Consider the following 21281-nt stretch of genomic DNA (forward strand, 5'->3'; position numbering starts at 1 on the left):
GAAGGAGGCATCCCATCAACGAGCACTGCCCGGAGTATAATCTTGAGTGTAGAGGTAAGAGTAACTCTTGGGAACCCCAGGGTGTGACTCCAAAACGAGAGGGGGGGGGGAGAGAGAGAGAGAGAGAGAGAGAGAGAGAGAGAGAGAGAGAGAGAGAATGAATTACTGAATTACTGCTGGGTCTGAAGGCTCAATGGGACTAGAAGCGCTCTAGGTCCAACTCTGGCACCACATGGTCCCCCAAACTCTGCCATGAGTGACAACCCCATCCCCACTCCCCATTCGCCGCCCCTTCTTCCCCCCCTCCCCTCCAGTACAGCAGGGTGTGCCCTAGCCCCTATCCAACCTTCAAATAAAAGGATCACTGCTTATTATTAAAGCCTAGCCAATTCTTTCGCGGACCACTGAAGTTTAGTACTAACAGTCAGCCGGGAAGAGGCTGTGCTAGCATTCTGGAAGCTTATAATTAAGTTCAGTGTTTGTGTGTGGGATGGAGTGGGGGTGGAACACGGCCGTTAATTATAGCGTTTGTGAGCGCCTGCCAGGCTTTTAAGCAGCAAAAACATGAGAAGCCAGAAGCCGATGAAACAAAAGTTGCCGGGGAGTTCCCGGCACGACAAGGGAACTTTGGGTGCCCTCAAAACTCAGGCGATGGTCAGGTTAGAATGTCCCTCCCCTCGCGCCCACCATCCCTTAGGTGCTGCGTTCGAAGGCCACTTGCGTGTGTGTTTGGGGGAGGTATACGGGGGGAGAGGCGGGGGCAGCTACGGACCAAGGCTCCGGGCCCAGGGCCTGGGAGCAGCGGACCCGCTCCCAGGTCCCGCTGAAGCCGCTCCGGATTGCACCGGGGGCAGGGGGGGGGGGGGGGGGGGGGGGGGGGGAGGACACTTCCCCTTCACTTCCGGCGACGACGCGGCTCCGCCTCCTGGGAGCGCTTCCCTGGCGGCCCCGCCTCCTCCCGCTGGGTCTCCGGGGAGAGCTCCACCCCTGGCCCCGCCTCTTTCTTCGGCCACGCCCCCTCCCGTTTACTCTCCCGGGCTCGCTCCGCCCCGACTCCGCCTCCAAGGCGCGCTCCTCCTCCTCCTCCTCCTGCTGCCGCTCCCCGCCTGGGGGTGCAACTCTCACCCCGGCTGTCCCGGCCCGAGCTGCGGAACGGGAGGGAGACTAGGGCCGCCCGCGCCGCCGTCCCCGCCCGAGCGCCCCGCGCCCAACTTCCCGGGCGGCTGCTCCCGAGAGCTCAGCCCTGTTGCAAGCTTCAGGCGCCGTCCCGGAGCGGTCTCGGAGTTAGCGGCCAGCGAGTTTCGTCGCTCGGCTTGCAGGGCCGCGGGCACCGTGCGCTCCCGCAGGGGTGGCCGGGGCTCCGGGCTCAGCGCCCCGCAACGCACTTCGGCGATGGCTCCTGCGCCGCGGCGGTGCCTGCGCCTTCGCCCTCGCGGACTCCGGCTTCTCGTCGTCGGGTCGCTGCTGCTGCTGCTGCTGTTGCTGCCCCTGTGCGGCTCCTTCAACCTCGACACCGATAGTCCCGCCGAGTACTCGGGCCCCGAAGGAAGTTACTTCGGCTTCGCGGTGGATTTCTTCGTGCCCAGCGAATCTCGGTAAGTGGCCGCGCTGGGAAGGGGAGGCGCCCCCATCTCCCCATCCCCCCACGGCGCACACCCATCCCCGAGGGCGGGGATCTTCGCGTTTCTTGGCCCGCGACCCTACGCCCAAAGTTTAGGGGATATGAGATCGGTGGGTGGCGGGGAGATGAACTGTGAAACCCACCTACTAGTTCCCTTCCTCCCTCACGTCTCGGAAGAACTCGGGTAAGGATGTGCGCTGAAAACTCTGGAAAGTGGGAGTTGCAAAGGCTGGTCGGCTTGGACCGCGTTCCGCGGCAGCCCGCGGCAGACTTGGGAGCTTTCGTGGCTCAACTTACCCCCCCCCCCCCCGCCCCCAGCTACTAGTTACTCTCCCCCATCCCCCCCTTTTCTGCTCCGCTGCCCCGAGCGCTCGTTCTCTCGCTGTCCCCAAGCAAACCCTCCCCCACCCACTCTAGCTCGCAGCCTGATCATTCCTCTTCACTGGTTTTGCGGACTTGGGATGGCTAAAATGACCACACTGTCACCTTCGGTGCACGGTATCTTATCTCCGGGACTCGTCAGGCTCCGGCGCATGTGAGGGCGGACCGGATGACGGTGTCATCTGTTCTTTTTATAGCGATTCATTATTTAGGTCATTGTTCGAAGAGAGCGAGGGTGTTCGTGCGGAGTTCTCACTCTCTTTGCAGGTCTTCTCGACACGGTAGCATTGAGGAAACCGGTTTTGTTTCTAGATCGCCTACGGATCGCGTTATACAGACGTCAGGATTTGTAAGAGTGATTGTCATTATTAGATTCAAAAGCAGGCTCCAACTTTGCCGAACACTGACATCATTACAAACACCCCGTGTTAGCATTAGGAATGCCGATTTAATAAGTGTGCCCTGGCTGACTTCTGAAGTTTAGAGCGTTGTTTTCAAGAAGGCAGGTTGGTTCTTCTTAGGGTTCTTCATAAGGGAGTGCAAATGGTAACATTTTGTTTCTAAACATACACAGAGAGAAACTTTGTTTCTAACGGTTCTATTTTATTACATTTTTATTGTTTGCTTTGGGGGGGGACACATTCCTGGCTCTACGTAGACTCAGGAATCACTCCTGATGGTGCTCAGGGAACCATATGGGATACTGAGTATCGAACTTGGTCAGCTGCAAGGCAAGTGCCCTACTCGCTGTACTGTGGCTTCAGCCCCCCACCCCACCCCTGTTTTAAAGTATTTGAGGAGGAGCATAATTTTCACGGTCAGTGCTAGGATAGAAATATTTTACAATTCATACATGTGATCTGAATATTTTTCTACTCTGGGTAAGACATTCAGGATTTATTCTTTTGGTCCCTTTATAAATGCTGCCAAAAATCATTCATTTCGGTGATAACTTTTGCAGCAGTCCATAGATTGAAAGCAGTTAGTGGAACCCAGACATTGTTTCCGGGACCGAACTCAATTTTATTTCCAGATTCAGTGCACAGGTTTTCTTTTCCAAGATGATTGTAATTAAATAACCATTGACTTTGGGAAGCACTAGTTTGACTTAATCAACCTTATTTTAAAGAAGTTTTTATTTACAGATACAAGAAGTATATTCCTGTCTTTAAGTTCCAAAACTTTAGATGCTTCCAAAAGTGCTTTTCCAGGTTTGAATTGTACAGAAATTTTAATAATTTTGAAAATATGTATGTGTCTTGTCAAGAGTTAGTACTTAAGATTACATGTAAGTACTTCAAAGTGGATGGAGTGTTTTGCAACTGTTGCTGTTAATTCCACAGCAACCCTCTGAGATCAGTAGGGTAAAGATTCATAATAGGATGATGCGCTCTAATTGTTGTTACCATGGAAAAGTACAGTCCATATCGAACTGTTGACGTGAGGTAATTTCTATTTAGGGTTACAAGGTTGAATGGCTAATCTTTGAGGAGTCATTATGATCATTGACTTTAAAGTGGGCCTTGGGTTAGGTAAGGTGAAATCAAACTTGGGTTTTGGTTCATGTAGTATTTTAAAATCTTAAGTGACTTCGCTGGTGATAGACAAGCTAACAGTAAGTGCAGCCTAACTTAAAAAATGGACATCGAATTTGAATTTTTTATTTTTGAAAGTGAGTGATCCTCTTCTCACTAGGCATTGTAGCCCTGAGGGTTCATTTCTGGGTGGTGGCTGTACTGGGGCAGTGTGTGGCTTCATGGCCACATTGATCAGTGCTCAGATGGGTGAGCCCCTCTAGTACTTTGCTCAGACTCAGGGTCTCCTGTGTGTTAGGCATGTAGAGCATACTGTCACTTTCTCCTCTACCATCCAATTAAGAGATTTTATTTTTTTAGTTTTTTGTTTTGGGCCACACCTGGTGGTGCTCAAGGGACCATTCATGACACCAGGGATTTGAACCAGATTCAAGGGTGCATGCAAGATAAGTACTTTAACTTCTGTGTTCTCTTTTTTTGGCCCTCATGTAGAAATTTTTAAAACATCATTAATAATAGTAACAACATCAAAAATATGTGTAAACAAAGATTTCCACTTACTGAGCTATTGAGGTTCAGGAAAGATTAATGCAAAATAAGACTCACTTTTGTAAAAGAAGTCACGGTCACGGTCCTCCTGTTGTTCATCAATTTGCTCGAGCGGACCCAGTAACGTCTCCATCATGAGACTTGTTGTTACTGTGTTTGGCATATCGAATACATCACGGGTAGCTTGCCAGGCTCTGCCCTGTGGGCGAGATACTCTCGGTAGCTTGCCGGGCTCTCTGAGAGGGGCGGAGGAATCGAACTCGGGTCGGCCATGTTGGCCGCTTGTAAGGCAAACGCCCTACCCCTGTGCTATCGCTCCAGCCCTTTTGTAAAAAATAGGTTTAAATTTAATAAGTACTAAAATCCAGTACATGAGGACACTTGATTATTAGTAACTTTTGTAGTTGCTATTTGGTGTCATTATAAACTTCAGAAGAGAAGTCTCATTTAAAAAGTGCTACTTAAAGTTCCCTTTCTCTTGAAGGAAGGTTGCCCTGATGAGTGAGTCAGCAATGGAGCAATGTTTCTGGTTTGAATAGGTATCTCCGTACCTGGGGCAGGCTGATAATTTAATTTATGCCTTGTTTTCCTTTTAATAGAAAATTACCGTTGAAGGATTAGAGTGATAGTACAACACAGCAGGTAGGGTGTTTTCCTTGCACACGACTGACCTAGTTCAATCCCTGACACCCCAGATGGTCCCGTGTATCCTGCCAGGAATGATCCCTGAGGAGTGTCTGGTATAGTACACCCCCATCCCCCTCCCCCAAGAAAGATAAAATATTATTGAATTATTTCGTATTGTAAAAACTAGTAAATCAGTGATTATTAAAGAGAAAGAAAAATAAAAACATAAACCAAAATATTAAGGTGACTTAATAAAATCTCTCACTCAAAATATGAACCTTAGTTCTGAAATGAGAAGTTGACAGAAAAATAAAAATAAGCAGTCTGTATTTTCCTATAGGCACTAGTTTATGTTGACTGCCTTGGCATATTTACATACAGTTTGAAGATAATATGTAAATTAAGAAGTGAAGTCTGATTTGTAGATTAAGAAGTGAAGTCTGATTTGTAGAAGTGAAGCCTGATATGTAGATTAGGAAGTGAAGTCTGTGGAGAATACTTAAATTAAAAAATTACACCCTAGGAGCCTTGTGGACAGCAGGTATGAGCCGGGGGAATGGGGGCGACTAAAACCTCATGGGTCGGGGGGCGTTCCGGTCCGTCCTTCACGCCCTACCGAGGTCACAAGTCGCCCCCCGCAAGCGGCTCTCCAGCACGGCCATGGCCCCAGAAGCACAAGGACTTAATGCAGAACCCAGCAGCTTGGAGCAGAAAAGTGAACGGACTATGCGTTGATCCAGCCCATCAAGTCTGCCGGAGGGGAAAGGGTGTTGCCCCATTCGCCCTCTCCTCTCTGGAAAGAAAGATGGCGGCCACATGGGAGCCTTGTGGACAGCAGGTATGAGCCGGGAGTGTGGGGGTGACTAAAACCTCATGGGAAGGGGGGCGTTTCGCTCCGCCCTTCACGCCCTACCGAGGCCACCAGTTGCCCCCCACGAGCGGCTCTCCAGCACGGCCACGACTCCAGAACACAGAAACCAATTTCTTAACTATCTGACTTTCAGTAGAAATACTTCCAGGGTCAATAGGTAAAATAGCAGAAATCCAAAACCAACATTTAATTCTTGAACCCAGCTGTAGAAAGCAAATCACTTCACAATGCTTTTTCAGCATGTCTGATTGGGGGGGGGGGGGGTAAACTCTAAATAATAGTGGTGAGTCTTTTATTGAAACAATCTAATCAAAGCGGATAGAGTGTTAACTAGAATTCATCTGCCTCACAGGGACGGGGAGGGGTGGGGGGTGGGGTTTTATTGGGGTTCTTCATGGGAAAAAATAAGTATTGGTAAAGGGAAATGTGTTTGATATTTGCATGACTGAGACATAAACCTGAAAGCTTTGTAACCTTTCCCACAGTGATTCAATAAAAAAAAAAAAAAAAAAAAACTAAAATAGGAAAAAAAAAAATTACACCCTAGGTTTAATTATAGGAACAGCATCCCACATTGAAATCCTATTTTATAAAATACAAAGCACTTAAACTTGTGATATTTCATTCTGTAGCACAAATCACCAAAGGAAGTAGGCAGGTAGATAAATGTCTTTCAGAGGAAGAATTGAGGCCCAGAAGAGATTGCCCCAGGCACCATCTGCTTTTACCTTTTAGTTGTTGAGAGGATTGGTATGGATTATGGGATGTGAGAGAGATCAAAATATATAGCATATGAAATTCAATATTCATTTAGCTTTAATATCCAGATTTTAAAATTTTAGGAAGCAAATTAAACAACTTTTTTTATTCAAATGTTATACAGTAATCATTTTGCATATGTATAAATTTTTTGTGGTCCTGGGGATTGAACCCAGGACCTCATACTTATAAGGCAAGCTACACTCCTATATAGATATGCTTATTTAAAACTAATGTTGTCATCATTTAGAATGTCACAATATTGAGACCCAAGTCTGATCACAACATGCTTTTGACTGTCACCCTCCTTCAAACTTGTTTCTTTTCTGTCACCCCATTATCCTATCAGTTGGTACCTAGTCTATGTCTGGCTTCCCATTTATAGAATTTTTCATTCATGACCCTTTAGAATATCCTGGTGGTCCACAGGGGCCATTTGGCCCCAGGTTGAGAGCATGAGATTAGATATAACATTGAATATCACACATTGATGCTAGAATAAAATTCTTGCCTTTTCCCTAGTTAAATACTAATGGCACTTATTTAAATTTGTTTATTTATTCATTTGAATGTTAATTTTTGCTCTTTTGACCCCAAAGAGAAGGTGTGGGTGTGTGTGTTTTGGTTGCAGAAGGTTCTACAGAACATTCTGTGGTTATCATTCCTAATTTCCTGTTTGCAATACTTGGAGAACTTTTATTTTTTAAAAAAATGGGAGGGTGTCCTTGGGTCACACCAAACAGTGCTTGGAGTGCTGAGTGGTACTCAGGAACCATGTGGTGCTGAGGATTGAACCATGGTTTACATGTGTAGTACAAATGCTCTTAACCTCTTTTCTATCTTTCAGGCCCCAAAAGAGCTTTTAAACTAAGCTGCTTTCCTGGCTATATCTTAAGTCTAAAAATGTAGTTCAAATTTTATATCCTCTAGATAATTTCTCCTTGACTAGTCTGTCTTACCTCGCTATCTGACTAAAAATGAACACTTTCACCCAAAAGATGTCAGTTGCACTTTTGTTTCTATTAATGGTACTATCATTTTCTCTGTCACCCTGGAAATAATTTCATATTCCTCCTTCTCATTTTCTATTTTTCTTTTTCTCTCTTACAGCATCCCTCTAATATTAGTCAGTGATTAGTCACCAGGCAGAAAGTTCTAGAAATTTTTTCTTGCTAATATTTTCTCACATCCATCTCCCTTTCCTTTTCTACTCCCACCTCCTTTTTTCAGCTAAGTCATCTCCTCTGTGGTCTCTGGCACCCAGAAGCTCATCTCTCTGCTCTTCATTTGACTTTTCAGTCTGAGAAATATCTTACATATTTTTAATAGTCTTATCTTTCTGAAATATTTTTTGATCCATGTGTTTTGCTGCTAAGATATCTTGAGGAGTTGGAGAGATAATATAGAGGGTAAGTTGTTTGTTTTACATGCAGCCATCTGGGTTTGATCCCTGGTATCCCATACGCTCCCTGAGTACCACCAGGGGTGAGCTCTGAGCATTGCTGGATATGGTCCAAATCTGGGAAAAAGTACTGAGCTGCGATTCAGTGACCAGAGTTAAAGTTCAAACTGTCTCCAGAATGGAGACTCCTTTGAGCTTGTCCCAGTTGCATGCACTTTTAAAAGATTATGCCCCCCTCTCTTCCCAACCCTTAGTAAAAAGAGGTCAGCTCATTGTATAGCTTTGGCTATATTGGTTCATATTTATTGTCATAAAAATAAATATTATATACAAACTATAGTTTTATTATTTAGAAAGTAACTCCTTGTTAATTGTGCCTGATTAAGGCTCAAGCTTAACTGTATCACTGTATCACTGTCTTCCCGTTATTCATCGATTTGCTCAAGTGGGCACCAGTAACGTCTGTATTCATCCTAGCCCTGAGATTTTAGCACCCTCTTCTTACTCGTCCTTCCCAACGGTGCCACATTGGAGGCTCTTTCAGGCTTTTTCGTGAATATCTCTTTCAGGGGAATGAGACACATCATTGTTAGTGTATTTGGCATATTGAATATGCCATGGGAGCTTGCCAGGCTTTGCCACGCAGGCAGAATACTCTTGGAAGCTTGCTGGGTTCTCTGAGAAGGAGAACTAGACTATAAGAGGTTGCATGCCCTTGGCTGTTGGATCTCTGGATCTTGGCCGTTGATGGGATTTCATGGCGCGGGAGGCAGTTTGTGGGTGTCACTGCCTAGCTACTGGAAAACGGGGGATCTGGGTGTAGGAGGCCCAGTCCCGATCAGAGCAGGCTTGGAGATCTCAGCCCCGGTACCCACACACCTGGGTTCCTTTGCCAGTTCCTTCATGCGTGAGGCTCGTCCGAGTGTGTGGAGAGTGGCCTGAGCATGGTTGTGGCTGGGTATCGGAGGTCAGGGGCTTAACAGGCCATTATAAAAGAGAAGAAAGTGTATAGAATTCATAGTTATACATCCACATAAATGTTTATCCTTGGAGATATGGTGCCATGAACAGGTCAGCGTGTACCTGCAGGGCTAGTGCATCAGAAGTCTGCAGGGCTAGTGCATCAGGTGCTGTCAAGCTTCCTGAGACCCCAGTATTGCCACTGTGCCTCTGTCCAGACTCCAACAACTTTTGAACAAATTTCCTAAAAAATTAAATGGCCAAAAGTTAGGTTTGTGGGAATAATGCCCACAAACCAACGCCAGCTCAGCTGTACAAGCTCATTTTTTTCGACCTTGCTTCAGAGATCAATAAATAAATCTCAAAAGACATCATAAGTCAGTCAAGGCTGAACAGACTAGGGTAAATCCGAGTGTGGAGGGTAATCTGGTGCCCGCCCAAGAGGACCCCCCTTCGGCAGTTGCTTGCTTCCACAATCTAAAATCACTTCCATGCCCCTGGAGGGACTCCACCATCTCAGGACAGACCTCACCAAGAGATTAATCTGTTGAAAATTTAGATATGTGGGTTTTATGACTGAAATCTCCAGGTTTTCTCAGAGTTGGGATGGACCTACGCCCACTTCTGTTTACTCCTGGAAGCACCAGCAGTCACCCCTATGAACCAAATCCAGTGCCACCATGTAAGGCTCGCCTTCTACTGGCCTTGCTTTAGAAACCCATAAATAAATCTCAAAAGAGATCAAAAGCTGTAATTAATCTCAGACCCATACAATGCTGAACAGATCAGGGTAAATTGGAGGGGGGGGCAGGTCAGCCTGGTGCCCACCTAAGCAGAGACCCCAGCTACTTGCTCCCACAATCCAAAATTGCTGCCATGCCACTGGCTTGACTCCATCGTCTCAGGATGGACAAGATGAAATATGCTGAAAATTCTGGTATGCGGGTTTTGTGGCTGAAATCTCCAGGCTTTCTTGGTGCCAGGATGGACTACCTCCCTCCCTGCCCCCCACTTCCCTGTACTTCTGGAAGCCTCAGCATTCACATCCACACCCCAAAGCAACCACCCAGTTAAAAAGCTACTTCAACTTTACCATCCCAATAAAAATACCAAATGCCCTGAACAAACACAATGACCTCTTAATACCTATTATCGCAAACCATAATTCACAAAAATAGAGGGAGGCTGGGGGTAGGAAATTTGGTGTTGGGAGATGGTGGTGGGGGGGTATGGGGGACATTGGTAGTGGAAAATGTACACTGATGGAGGGATGGGTATTGGATCATTGTATGACTGAAACCCAATTGTGAACATCTTTGTAATGGTCTATCTCATGAATATTCAATAATTTTTTTTTTAAAGTAACGCAGCCAACCTGAGTTCTATTCCCAGCATCCCATATGGTCCCCTGAGCACCACCAGGGGTAATTCCTGAGTGCAGAGCCAGGAGTAACCCCTGTGCATCGCCGGGTGTGACCCAAAAAGAAAAAAAAAAGTAATGTGGAGGAGCTGGAGCAATAGTACAGAGAATAGGGTGTTTGCCTTGCATGCAACTGGCCCAGGTTTGATTCCCATCATCCCATATGGTCCCCCGAGCACCACCAGGAGCAATTCCTGAGTGCAGAGCCAGGAATAACCCCTGAGCATTGTCGGGTGTGACCCCTCCTCAAAAAAAAGAAAGAAAGCAAAAAAAAAAAAAAGTAATATGGAGTTCATGCCTACTTCAGTCAGCTTAATCAATGGCTGAATAAATAGCAATACTCCTACATTTTAAAAAAATTTCATGCTGTAACTTTTTTTTAAAAGCTGAAAAGTAAATCAGAGACTTGAATTATAGCTTTGAAATAAGGACTGCCTTGTATTTATTTATCCTATATATTATATATAGATATTAAGCGTTCCAGAATTTCCTTTTGGTGCAGGCTCTTTGTTCAACCCAGAGTCAGCCAAATTTATTAAATGTGCTTTATCTTGGAGAAGTCAGTGCTGAAAGGAGCCAAATATCTTAGTTCATTTGGAGGGCTTAAAAAATGTACTTGTCATTGTTTGGCTGACTGCCCCTCCTTGGTAGTCAAGGTCACATTCCCTGAAGCAGCTGCCCTTAAAGCTCTTTTGGGATAGGAAGTGCATGAAGGGCATCTCCTGCTTGGCTGTTTCTGATACCCCACCTCCATCTCTCCCTCTGTCTCTATTCCTCCCTATTCTCTTCCCTAGGCTCTTTCCCTGCCCTTCCTCCACTGTTTCTCCTTCCTCCAATCATTGTTTTACTCCTCTCTCCTGATCATCACCCCACCCCTCACCTCAGGCACCCTCTACTTTTATCTTTTATAATTTAGTGGCTTAATATTAATGTTAATTAATATTAATTGTTTTTTATGACATCTTATTGTCTCATTACTACTTTGGACAAACTTGCAGGCTATCGAATGTAGCCTGCCCACAGGGCAGAGTCTGGCAAACTCCCCGTGGCGTACCAAATATGCCAGATACCAGTAACAATGATGGGTCTCATTCTCCTAAATAGCCTTGAATATAATCTCAGGGCTAGGATGAAAGAGACGTTACTGGGGCCTGCTCGAGGCAATCGACAAATAACAGGATGATGAAATGAAAATGAAATGAAAATATTAATAGCCCACTTATTCAGTTAAGACTTAGTTTTGGGGGCTGGAGTGATAGCACAGCGGGTAGGGCGTTTGCCTTGCACGTGGCCAACCGGGTTCGATTCCCAGCATCCCATATGGTCCCCCGAGCACCGCCAGGAGCAATTCCTGAGTGCATGAGCCAGGAGTAACCCCTGAGCATCGCAGGGTGTGACCCAAGAAGCAAAAATAAATAAATAAATAAAGACTTAGTTTTGAAGTAATTCAATGGGTATATTTTAGGTTCTTATAAAGAATGACATGGTGAGAGGAAGGGGAATTCCTGATACTATTCTTAGCAAAATTTTTTTGGAATAGAAAGTTAGAGAAGTAAGAAACTAATTTGCTTAGCTTAGCTTTTCACTACTAATCACTATTTTCGGCTCCCTTGATTTACCCTGTGTGTACTTTACAGCCATCCATAGTTGTCAGGAAGTGTTGCAAACCAGCTATTTCCTATACTTTTTTTCTCAAGATCTTGCATTTCAGATAGTTAATTTTTTGCCTTTCCAAGAACTGAAGAAAGAAAAGCCCTTTAAAGTTTTACTTAAAAAACAAACAAACAAACTTTGGGGGAGGCTATAGAGAGAGTACAGTGGATGAGGCACTTTCATTGCACATGCTGACCCAGTTCAATTTCTAGCACCCTATATGGTTCCTTGTGCCCTGCCAGGAGTGATCTATGAGCATTGCTGGGTGTGGCCCCAAAACAAAAACAAAAAAGTAGATAAAAGAGAGATTTGGGGCTGGGAAAAGTAGATAAAAGAGAGATTTACTCAATGTTGAGCATTTGCTTTGTGTGTGTGTGTGTGTGTGTGTGTGTGTGTGTGTGTGTGAAGGCTTGGTTTCACTCACCAGCAACGGGTGCGCACACAACACACACAACACACAAACACACACACACACGCACACACGCACGTGCGTGCACACACCCCTAAAAGCAAACATTCCCCTTCTGGATTTTAATTTTTATATGTCCAGTTTTATTTGGGAGTATTTTATTAATTGTTCTTAGTTTATTATCTTGTGTTTTTATGATATTCTAAGATTTCTAAGCTTATCTTTATATACTATATATGAAAAGAAAACTTTTCATAGACATTATTATCTTGGTTTCACAGAAGAGGAAACTAAGGTCAAAAGATTTCATATGCTTGATCAGGATTGATTTATTGATTTATTCCCAAACTGTGCTATAGACAGGGATACTTTTAATTTTCCTAATTTGTCACTTTTCTTACTCTAATCAAACTGTTGTAGATAAGCATTGAATATTCTTTGATGGATTTCCAAAGACATTTCATTTTTTTAAATGAAATATTTCATTAACAAACTACAAAAAGTGTGGCAAATGACAGGGGCTGGAGAGATAGTACAGCACATAGGGTACTTGCCTTGCATGCATCACCCGGGTTTGATCTCTGGCACTCCGTGTCCTTAGGAGTGATCTCAGAGCACAGAGCCAGGAACTATCCCTAAACATGTCTGGGTGTAGCCCCCAAACCCCAGAAAACAAACAAAAAATACATGACATAAAAATTCCCTCCTCCCCTATATTATTGGCAGGCTTTTGCTCTCTTGAATACTTTTATATTACTTAATTTTGTAATATAGTACCATATACCATCCTGTTTATTTTATTCTTTGCATATATTTATATGAATTAATTTACATCTGATTATTTAATTGGATTATGTCCTGCAAGACAAGATATCACTGAGGCGCATCCCTGGCCCTTGTATTTTTCATTCTCAACAAATATTTGATTTTTTTCTGCAAAGCTCTCGTAGGATTTGCCATCTGTCTAAGTGAGTTTTTCTTTCCCCATTTCTCCATGTTTCTCTTTCAAAACTTTCTGGGTGGGCTGTGGGACTCGCTGTGCTTACGCCTTGCACTTGTGAGGTCCCGGGTTCATTCTGGCTCTGCAAAATAGACAAACAAATAAAACCCTCAAACTTCCCAGAGCACTCTTAAATGTAACTTAAATATCACACTGGCATTTTGCACAAAGAGCTGGGTTCCTCAGCTCTTCCCTCCTGTTAGCCCAGCATTTTGAAGCTGACAGTGCTCACACATTCCTTTCATATTACTCTACCATTTCAGTGGTACTTCACCAATGTGCAAGACTGCACATGAAGGTAAGCTTAGGAAAACCCAATGGATGCCCATATTAGCACATCTAATTACCATCATTTCATGCCTTGTAATGTTCAAACGGTCTGATGACAAGCATCAGCCTTGTTCCTGTTCTTATCCAAGGAACTGGAGTCTGTGCTGCCAAGAGACTGCCGTTCTCATTCAGAATTCTCCTACTGGGCCCTTTTTCTTCCCTGTTTCTGTTGAAGGCTGGCTCCCTTAATAACTTTCCAGCCCTCTTTGCCTTGAGTGCCAAGTAAAGAATGTGTCTGAAATTCAAAATTAAGAAGCAATAGGATGCATTGAAAAGGATCTTAAGGAGAATTGAAATAATTACATGTTTGATAAAGAATGATTTCTGCATTCTTTTGGGACCGGGGATAGAGCAACTAGCTATTTTAAGATTAAGATGTATAGCTCTTAAGTTTTATTTGCCACAAAGTTGTCATATAAAAGACTTTTCTTCAGTGCTTATTATGTGGCAGATACAAAGGTGAACTTAGAATCCTCTGCATTGTAAAATAACTGTAGGGCAGGAATGATAGTTCTGTAGCCTGGGGCACAGGCTTTGCTTGCAGAAAGCCTGGGTTTGATCACATGGTACCACATGGTCCTTGAGTATAGGAGCTGTCCCTAGCCAAGGTAGAATTAACCTCAGCCTTGCTGGGGTATGGACAGAAAAACCAAAAATGCAGCTCCTTTTTAGGTGGCAACAACAGTTTTTTATAGAAAGTTATAAAGGATTTTTTTATAGTGCTATGTGATGAGTTTGAGAAATGAGTTTTGTTTAAAGGTATGCACACACATTCTGAGAACTAGCTCTTCTGTCTTGGTCTGGAACCTGGCCATTATCTATATTCTACAACACTAAATTCCCCTATATACCTTAGTTGTATTAAGCTTTTTAGGACCATCGAAATAGTAGTTCCATGGCTTTTCAGGTGTGGATCCTAAAAAGTATGTTTGTCTGAAATGTTCTTTTTATATACTAAGAATAATTTAATTGCTTTTCGCATGTTAAGATGAAAAGTTTTGTATGTGAAAATGAAAAGTTTTATATGTATTATACATAGCAATGCAGGGGATTCAGGGCTATCAATTCTGCTCCTTAATCCCCACCTGAGGTCGAAAATGAAAAGTCATATGACTTTTATTTCTTTATATTTTGGGACTACACCCAGCAGTGCTCAGGGCCTAAGCCTGAAAGGGTTTCTGGGTCCATGCAGTGCCAGGAATAACCCCACTTAGTTATCTCTCTGCCCCTTGCCCCATGCATCGCTTTAGACTCACCCAGAAAATAACTACAGGCAATAGGGGTACATGCCATTAAACCAGCTCACCAGATTTGTAGAGTATTATGAGGAGTTGGGGTAGTCCTGTGCCCCCTGTGACCTCCTTGGGAGATCACACCCTCCTGTCCTGCATAAAATCAAACTTAAGTACAATATAATGCATCCAAAGCACACGCATATTTATTATGTACTCTATAGTTGATCCTTGAGCCCTGAAGGGATTAAGAGCACTAAACCACTACCATCCCAGTATATATAGTTGAAAATTTGTGTGTAATTTTTGACTCCCCAAACACTTATAGTTTGCTGCTCTCCTGAAGTTTTACTGGTAGCATAGATAGTGGATTATCACATATTTTCTATGTTTGATGCATTTATATGCTGTATTCTTAGAGTACGCTATAGATAAAATATGACTAAGAAAATCATAAGGAAGAGAACATGTACTTATAATACCATATCACTACTGTAAGTTTATATCATCTGTGTATAAGAAAATTATGTGTAAGTAGACCCCTGCTGTTCAAAAGTTAACTGTCTATTCTGTTGTATTAACTAGCTCTGCTACAGAAAAGGAGACTGGCATGGCAGTGAGTGGCTGCTCTCTATTTTCCGAGGGGCAGGATTTTCTTACTCAGACTATTATTTGTTTTTTTTAGGAAAGGTTTTTGCTGAATGAAAACCAAACTGATTTCTTCTTCAGTCATCTGGCTATGAAGTGGAAAGCACTGGTGTTTTGTGGATGCCAACTATGACTGCATGAAGCTTTATTACACAGGGTGTGGTTGGGTTGGGAGTTTTGTCTTTGTTTTTGAGTATGGAGTTTTAATAGACGCTTCAGAGGCATGCTCCTTTAAACCACCCAGATAGAAAGGGATACCACCAAAGAAGAAATTAAGTCAAAATCAGATGAAAGTTAAAATGAGTAGATTTCCTATTGAGATGGAGATTTGTTCATGATTTTACACATACAAATGTCGAAAAGCAACTTAAGAGTTTCCTTTGCTATAAGAAAGTGAAAGAGAAATGGTGACTTTTATTAAAGACTTTCTATATCTAACTTTCTCTACCCCAGCCACCTGCATTTCAACCAGTTACTTATTTCTTTTTAAATTAATTTTTTTTCTTTTATTGAATCACCATGAGATGCACAGTTACAAAGTTGTTCGTAACTGGGTTTCAGTCATACAATGTTCCAACACCCATCCTTTCACCAGAGCACTTCTATCAGCACCCTCCACCCCTCCTCCCTGCCCCCACCAGCTTTCCTCTTTGTGAGAAACTTCTCTCTCTCTCTCTCTCTCTCTCTCTCTCTCTCTCTCTCTTTTGCTCGCTCGCTCTTGCTCCTGCTCTTTCTCTCTCTCTGACTCATTCTTTCTCTCTCCCTCCCTCTTTCTCCTGAGCATTACGGTTTGCAATACTAGAATGTTATGGTTTGTAATACAGGTACTGAAAGATTATCATGTATATCTCTTTACCTCTTTTCAGTGCTCAGTTTTTGTCCAGAGTTCTCATTTCCAATTATCACTGTCATAGCGGTCCCTTCTTGGTCCTAACTGCCCTCCCCCACAACTTGTGGCAAATTTCCTTCCATGGACCAATTTCTTGTTCTCCTCTTTCATACCTGTCTCCTAAATAGTGTTTTCCCTCAGCGATCACTCTTTGGTCTTCTGTCTCAAAACTTCTCCCAACCTCTCAAAACTTCTGCATTGACATTCTGTTCGTGTTCTTTCAATGACAGACAGATTCTTCTGAGTGTTTCACACTGCCAATTTGGTACCTCACAGATGTTTCAGAATAACACCGAAAGCTGAATTCCTGATTTTCCTTTAAATAACTTAATCTGCAATCTTCCTTACTCTGTACTTTCTGTTAGTGGTTCTCATTTCTGTACTTCAGAAGGAATATAGAAAAGGAAAGGGAGAAAGGAGAAAGTATGTGAGCTACCAACTATTCCTGTTCAATTCTAAATATTACCCAATTTGGCCTACCCATCTCTTTCTCCCTCTGTCATTCTAGTCCACACAAGTGTCATTTCCTGAACTCTTGCTTTCCTTGTTTGTTTTTTTCACCACTTAATCCATCCCTGTAAATTGCAGCCTTTAACTTTCTTTTATTAGATGGCCATTCTTTTGCATCAAAACTTCACTTGAACTTTATGTTTAAAAAGACTTATCATAAGTCTTTAACTTAAAGATTTCACTTGAACTTTATGATAAAATGCAGAAGTTTAACCCTGCATTTTTAAAAGACCTTCCTTGACTTTGCTCTTACCAAACTACTTAGCTTTATCTTGAGCTCCACCCATTTCCTGCCTTAGCCACATCTCTTTTCTGTACCTCAGCACTTTCCTACCTTTTCTGCTTCTTAGGAATTTCTTCCTGTCTACCTAACCCTTCTCTCCTTGCCCATCAATCCTTTCCTCCTTCCTCCTCCAAACTCAACGCAAAAAACCCTTCCAGTCCTGTACTTTTTGGGGAAAGATCCTTAGAGATAAGTTCTACCATTATTTTTTAATCTCAAGTTTCTCTTCCCTTATTTAAAGATAATTTCCTGGGATGGTCAGCTGGTATAGAGGTTAAGGCACGTAGCACACAGCTGCCCTGAGTTCACTCCTGACACCATATATGGTACCCCTATGTACTGTACTAGGCGTGATTTCTGAGCATAGAGTCAGGAGTAAGTGAGCACAACTAGGTACGGCCCAAGTACTCCTTTCACTTCAATAACAAAACAAAGCAAATAAAAATATCTTTCTTTGATTTCTCATTATCTGAGGGAAATCTTACTCCTGCTTCTTCACTCAGGGATCGCTTCCAGTGCTTGGGGGACCATAGGGGGTGCCAAGGATTGAACCTGGCTGGCTCAGCCATGTTCTGGGGAAATGCCCTATCCTCTGTACTATCTCTCTGGCCTGGAAATCTTTCCTTTTTTCCCCTTAGTTAAACTCTTCCTTTATCTAAAGAAGGTATTTTCTTATTATTTCCAAATAATTTTTAAGAGAATTGGTTTCCTTCATACTTTTTTTTTCTCATTTTGGGTCACACCGGGTAATGCACAGGGTTTACTCCTGGCTTTGCACTCAGGAATTACTCCTGGCGGTGCCTAGGGGACCATATGGGATACTGGGAAATGCCCTACCCGTTGTGCTATTGCTCCAGCCTCTCCTTCATACTTCTTACGGTTCCAGTTTCAAGGAGTTTGTGTGCTAGTGGGTGGGTGGGTAAGTGGGCTCTCCACTGACCCAACAGGCATTCTCAGATCCAGTCAGGTTCTGCAGTTTAACTCAGTTCTGTTAACCTGTTTGCCTGAAAATAGCATCTGATTCCGCAGCTTAAAGGTTCATTCCCCTCAGACTATTCCTACACATGTCACAAGTCCTGGCTATTAAGTCAGCTGATTACATAGGTCAGTAATTCCTCTTACCTGCAATCAGCATTATTGATTTGGTTGAGCATTTTGTTCACAAAACTCAAAAGCATATTTTTCTTATGAAATCAACTGTTATAAAAAGGTATAACATAGAAGTGGCCAGATGGAGGAGAAGCAAAGCCAAGGTAAGGGGAAAGGGCAGTAAACTTCCATGCCCTGACTCACATTCTCTCCTTTGTAACAACCCCCCCCCCGCCCCCCCCCCCCGCCACACACACACACACACACACACACACACACACACACACACACACCCCAACCCCCTTCCAGTTATCTCTGCAAGCTGCCTGTCCTGGTAGCTCTCTAAATGCTGGATTTGGGGATTTATGGGAGGCTTCAATACACAGATATGATTGATGAAATCATTGTCCCCTGGGTGATTCAACATCCTTGGGAGTGTAGAGGTGGGACTGCCCTATAATCTTTTGGTTGCCTCTCCTGGCAACCGGTCTTCATCCTTAGGTGCTTTCCAGTTCTTTCATTAACATATAAAAGATACCTTTATCACTGCAGCCTCCTGGGAAATTCCAAGGGTTTTAGGAGTTCTGTGCCAGAAACTGGGTGAATAACAAATACTATTTTCTTATAAAGCACACAGCCACAGTAGCGTTTACTCAGTGAGTAATCTTGGTCAGTTTCTTCTCTGAGGGCTTTTTCAGTTTGTTATTTGAGTGCCTTATGCTCTAGAGAAAACTCTGTGACCTTATATTTTCTCAGTGAGTAGTAAACATCTAAAGAGACTATCTCCTTGACTGAGAAATGACTCAAGGGCTGAGCACTTGCTTTGCATGTTGGCACCCCTGGTTTGATCTCAGAATCTGCATGCTCCCCTTCGCACTATAGGACTGAACTCTGCTGGAATTTGCCCTCAAAGTAAACAAATGAAAAAATAAAAACAGGAAATGTCTCTTTTTTTACATTTTAACTCCTAGTTATTTTTTCTTCCATCAATTTTATTCTGATAAATTGAATAGTGATCCTATTCTTTGAGAGTTTATTTATAGAGAAAAATTTGTTGGTTTTTTTTCTTTACTTGACTATGTTAATAAATTGGTTGGTCATTATGAGAAACAGAAAGTGGGTAGTTTTGTAAAATAAAGTTTTTCAAAAGGCAAAAAATTTTTTTTGAAATATTGTATTTTGTCAGTTTTCTAAAATAGTTTTTTTTTTTTATTTCAGTGTTCAGGATATTGGATGTATCCATCAAGCCACATACATATACACAAACTAGAAATCAGAAATCGAAACAAAACTTCCATGACTAGTCAGTATAATAAATATTAATCTATTGAGATATAGTTGACCTATAATAAATAAACATTTTAATTTTACAACTTGACCAACAGAAAATTTTAAATTGCGTGTAATCTTGAAGATGATTTTTATGTTTCTAGGATATATGGTATTAAATAACATAAATAAAAATAAATACCAAATAACCAAAATTATGCCCTAGGTGGATAGTTAAAAAATCTATTTGTGGGGCTGGAGAGATAGCACAGCGGGTAGGGCGTTTGCCTTGCATGCGGCCAACCCGGGTTTGATTCCCAGCATCCCATATGGTCCCCGGAGCAGTGCCAGGAGTAACTCCTGAGTGCAGAGCCAGGAGTAACCCCTGTGCATCACCGGGTGTGACCCAAAAAGCAAAAAAAAAATCTATTTGTGGAAATGATCATGCTTGACAAGAACTGTGTATTAAAAGTAGGTAAAGAAATGTTCTCTTTTTTTATTTTTATTTTTTTTTTGGCTTTTTGGGTCACACCTGGTGGTGCTCAGGGGTTACTCCTGGCTCTGCACTCAGGAATCATCCCTGGCGGTGCTCAAGAGACCATATGGGATGCTGAGAATCAAACCTGGGTTGGCTACGTGCAAGGCAAATGCCCTACTCGCTGTGTGTTATTGCTTCAGCCCCAAGAAATGTTCTAAATAACCTTTCAGTATCAATATTGCAAGCCACAATGCCCAAAAGGAATGTGTATATGAGAGAGAGAGGAGGAGGAAGAGCAGGAGGAGGAGGAAGAACAGGAAAAGGAGGAAGAGCAGGAGGAGGAGGAAGAGCAGGAGGAGGAGGAAGAGCAGGAGGAGGAGGAAGAGCAGGAGGAGGAGGAGGAGCACCTGCCATAGAGGCAGGCAGGAGGTGGGGGGTGGGGGGTGATGGGAGGGAACCTTGGGACACTGCTGCTGGGAGACATACAATGGTGGGAGATGGATGTTGGACTACTATATGACTGAAATCCAATCATGAACAGCTTTGTAAGGGATCTATCTCACAGTGATTCAATAAAAATTTTTTTTTAAAAATCTATTCATGGGCCAGAGACATAGTACATACATTTAGGTAATTACTTTGCACACGGCTCACCCCAGTTTGATCCTTGACAACACATGGTTCCCTGAGCACTGTCAGGAGTAATTCCTGAGCATAGAGTGAAGAGTAAGCCCTGAGTCCTGCTGGGTGTGACCCTTCAAAAAATTTTACTTGTGGAGGTGTGCAGGTAGCACAGTGGGCTAGAGCACATGCTTGGTATCTTTGGAGCACAAGTTCTCTCCCTGAGCTTCATGGGGCATGACCCCTGGGCACTACCAAGTGTAGCCTCATTGCCCCTGATCACCAGACTGAGTACTGCTGGAGTGAGACCTTGGGAGCCTGGCCTCCCACACCCCAATTACAGATAACATCAGGATAACTGAGTGATTTTCTTACATCATGAGGTACTGTTTACATTTTTTTTTCTACTTAAAATCTTGTCTTTCCTTTTGTATTTTAGAAGGATGTTTCTTCTGGTGGGAGCCCCCAAAGCAAATACTACCCAGCCTGGAATTGTGGAAGGAGGGCAAGTCCTTAAGTGTGACTGGTCTTCTAACCGTGGCTGCCAACCCATTGTATTTGACGCAACAGGTAAACGTTGACTCATCGCTTCTCTTTTCTTAATTTTTGTTGTTGTTGTTGTTGTTGTATTTTTTGAAAGAATTGTCTTTAGTTTAGGTACAACTGCTTTAGCTTAGTAAAGTAATATATATAGTTATTTCAGGTCTCAGAGAAAGTTATTTGAAGAAATGATTTTTGTGATAAG

The 21281-nt window shown here is 43.1% G+C and overlaps 1 protein-coding gene across 1 annotated transcript in view; it reads left to right on the forward strand.

Annotated features, from left to right (window-relative positions):
* The first annotated feature begins 1030 nt into the window (after nucleotides 1-1030).
* ITGAV (integrin subunit alpha V) overlaps nucleotides 1031-21281 on the forward strand; it is a 114160-nt gene continuing 93909 nt past the window's right edge. Inside the window, exons 1-2 of the mRNA XM_056111578.1 lie at nucleotides 1031-1595; nucleotides 20976-21106. Of these exons, the coding sequence (XP_055967553.1) occupies nucleotides 1393-1595; nucleotides 20976-21106 (334 nt within the window). The 5' untranslated portion in view covers nucleotides 1031-1392. The remainder of the gene's footprint in view (nucleotides 1596-20975; nucleotides 21107-21281) is intronic.

This window comes from Sorex fumeus, unplaced genomic scaffold (assembly GCF_029834395.1).
Source record: "Sorex fumeus unplaced genomic scaffold, SorFum_2.1 ptg000014l, whole genome shotgun sequence".
Lineage (NCBI taxonomy): Eukaryota > Metazoa > Chordata > Mammalia > Eulipotyphla > Soricidae > Sorex > Sorex fumeus.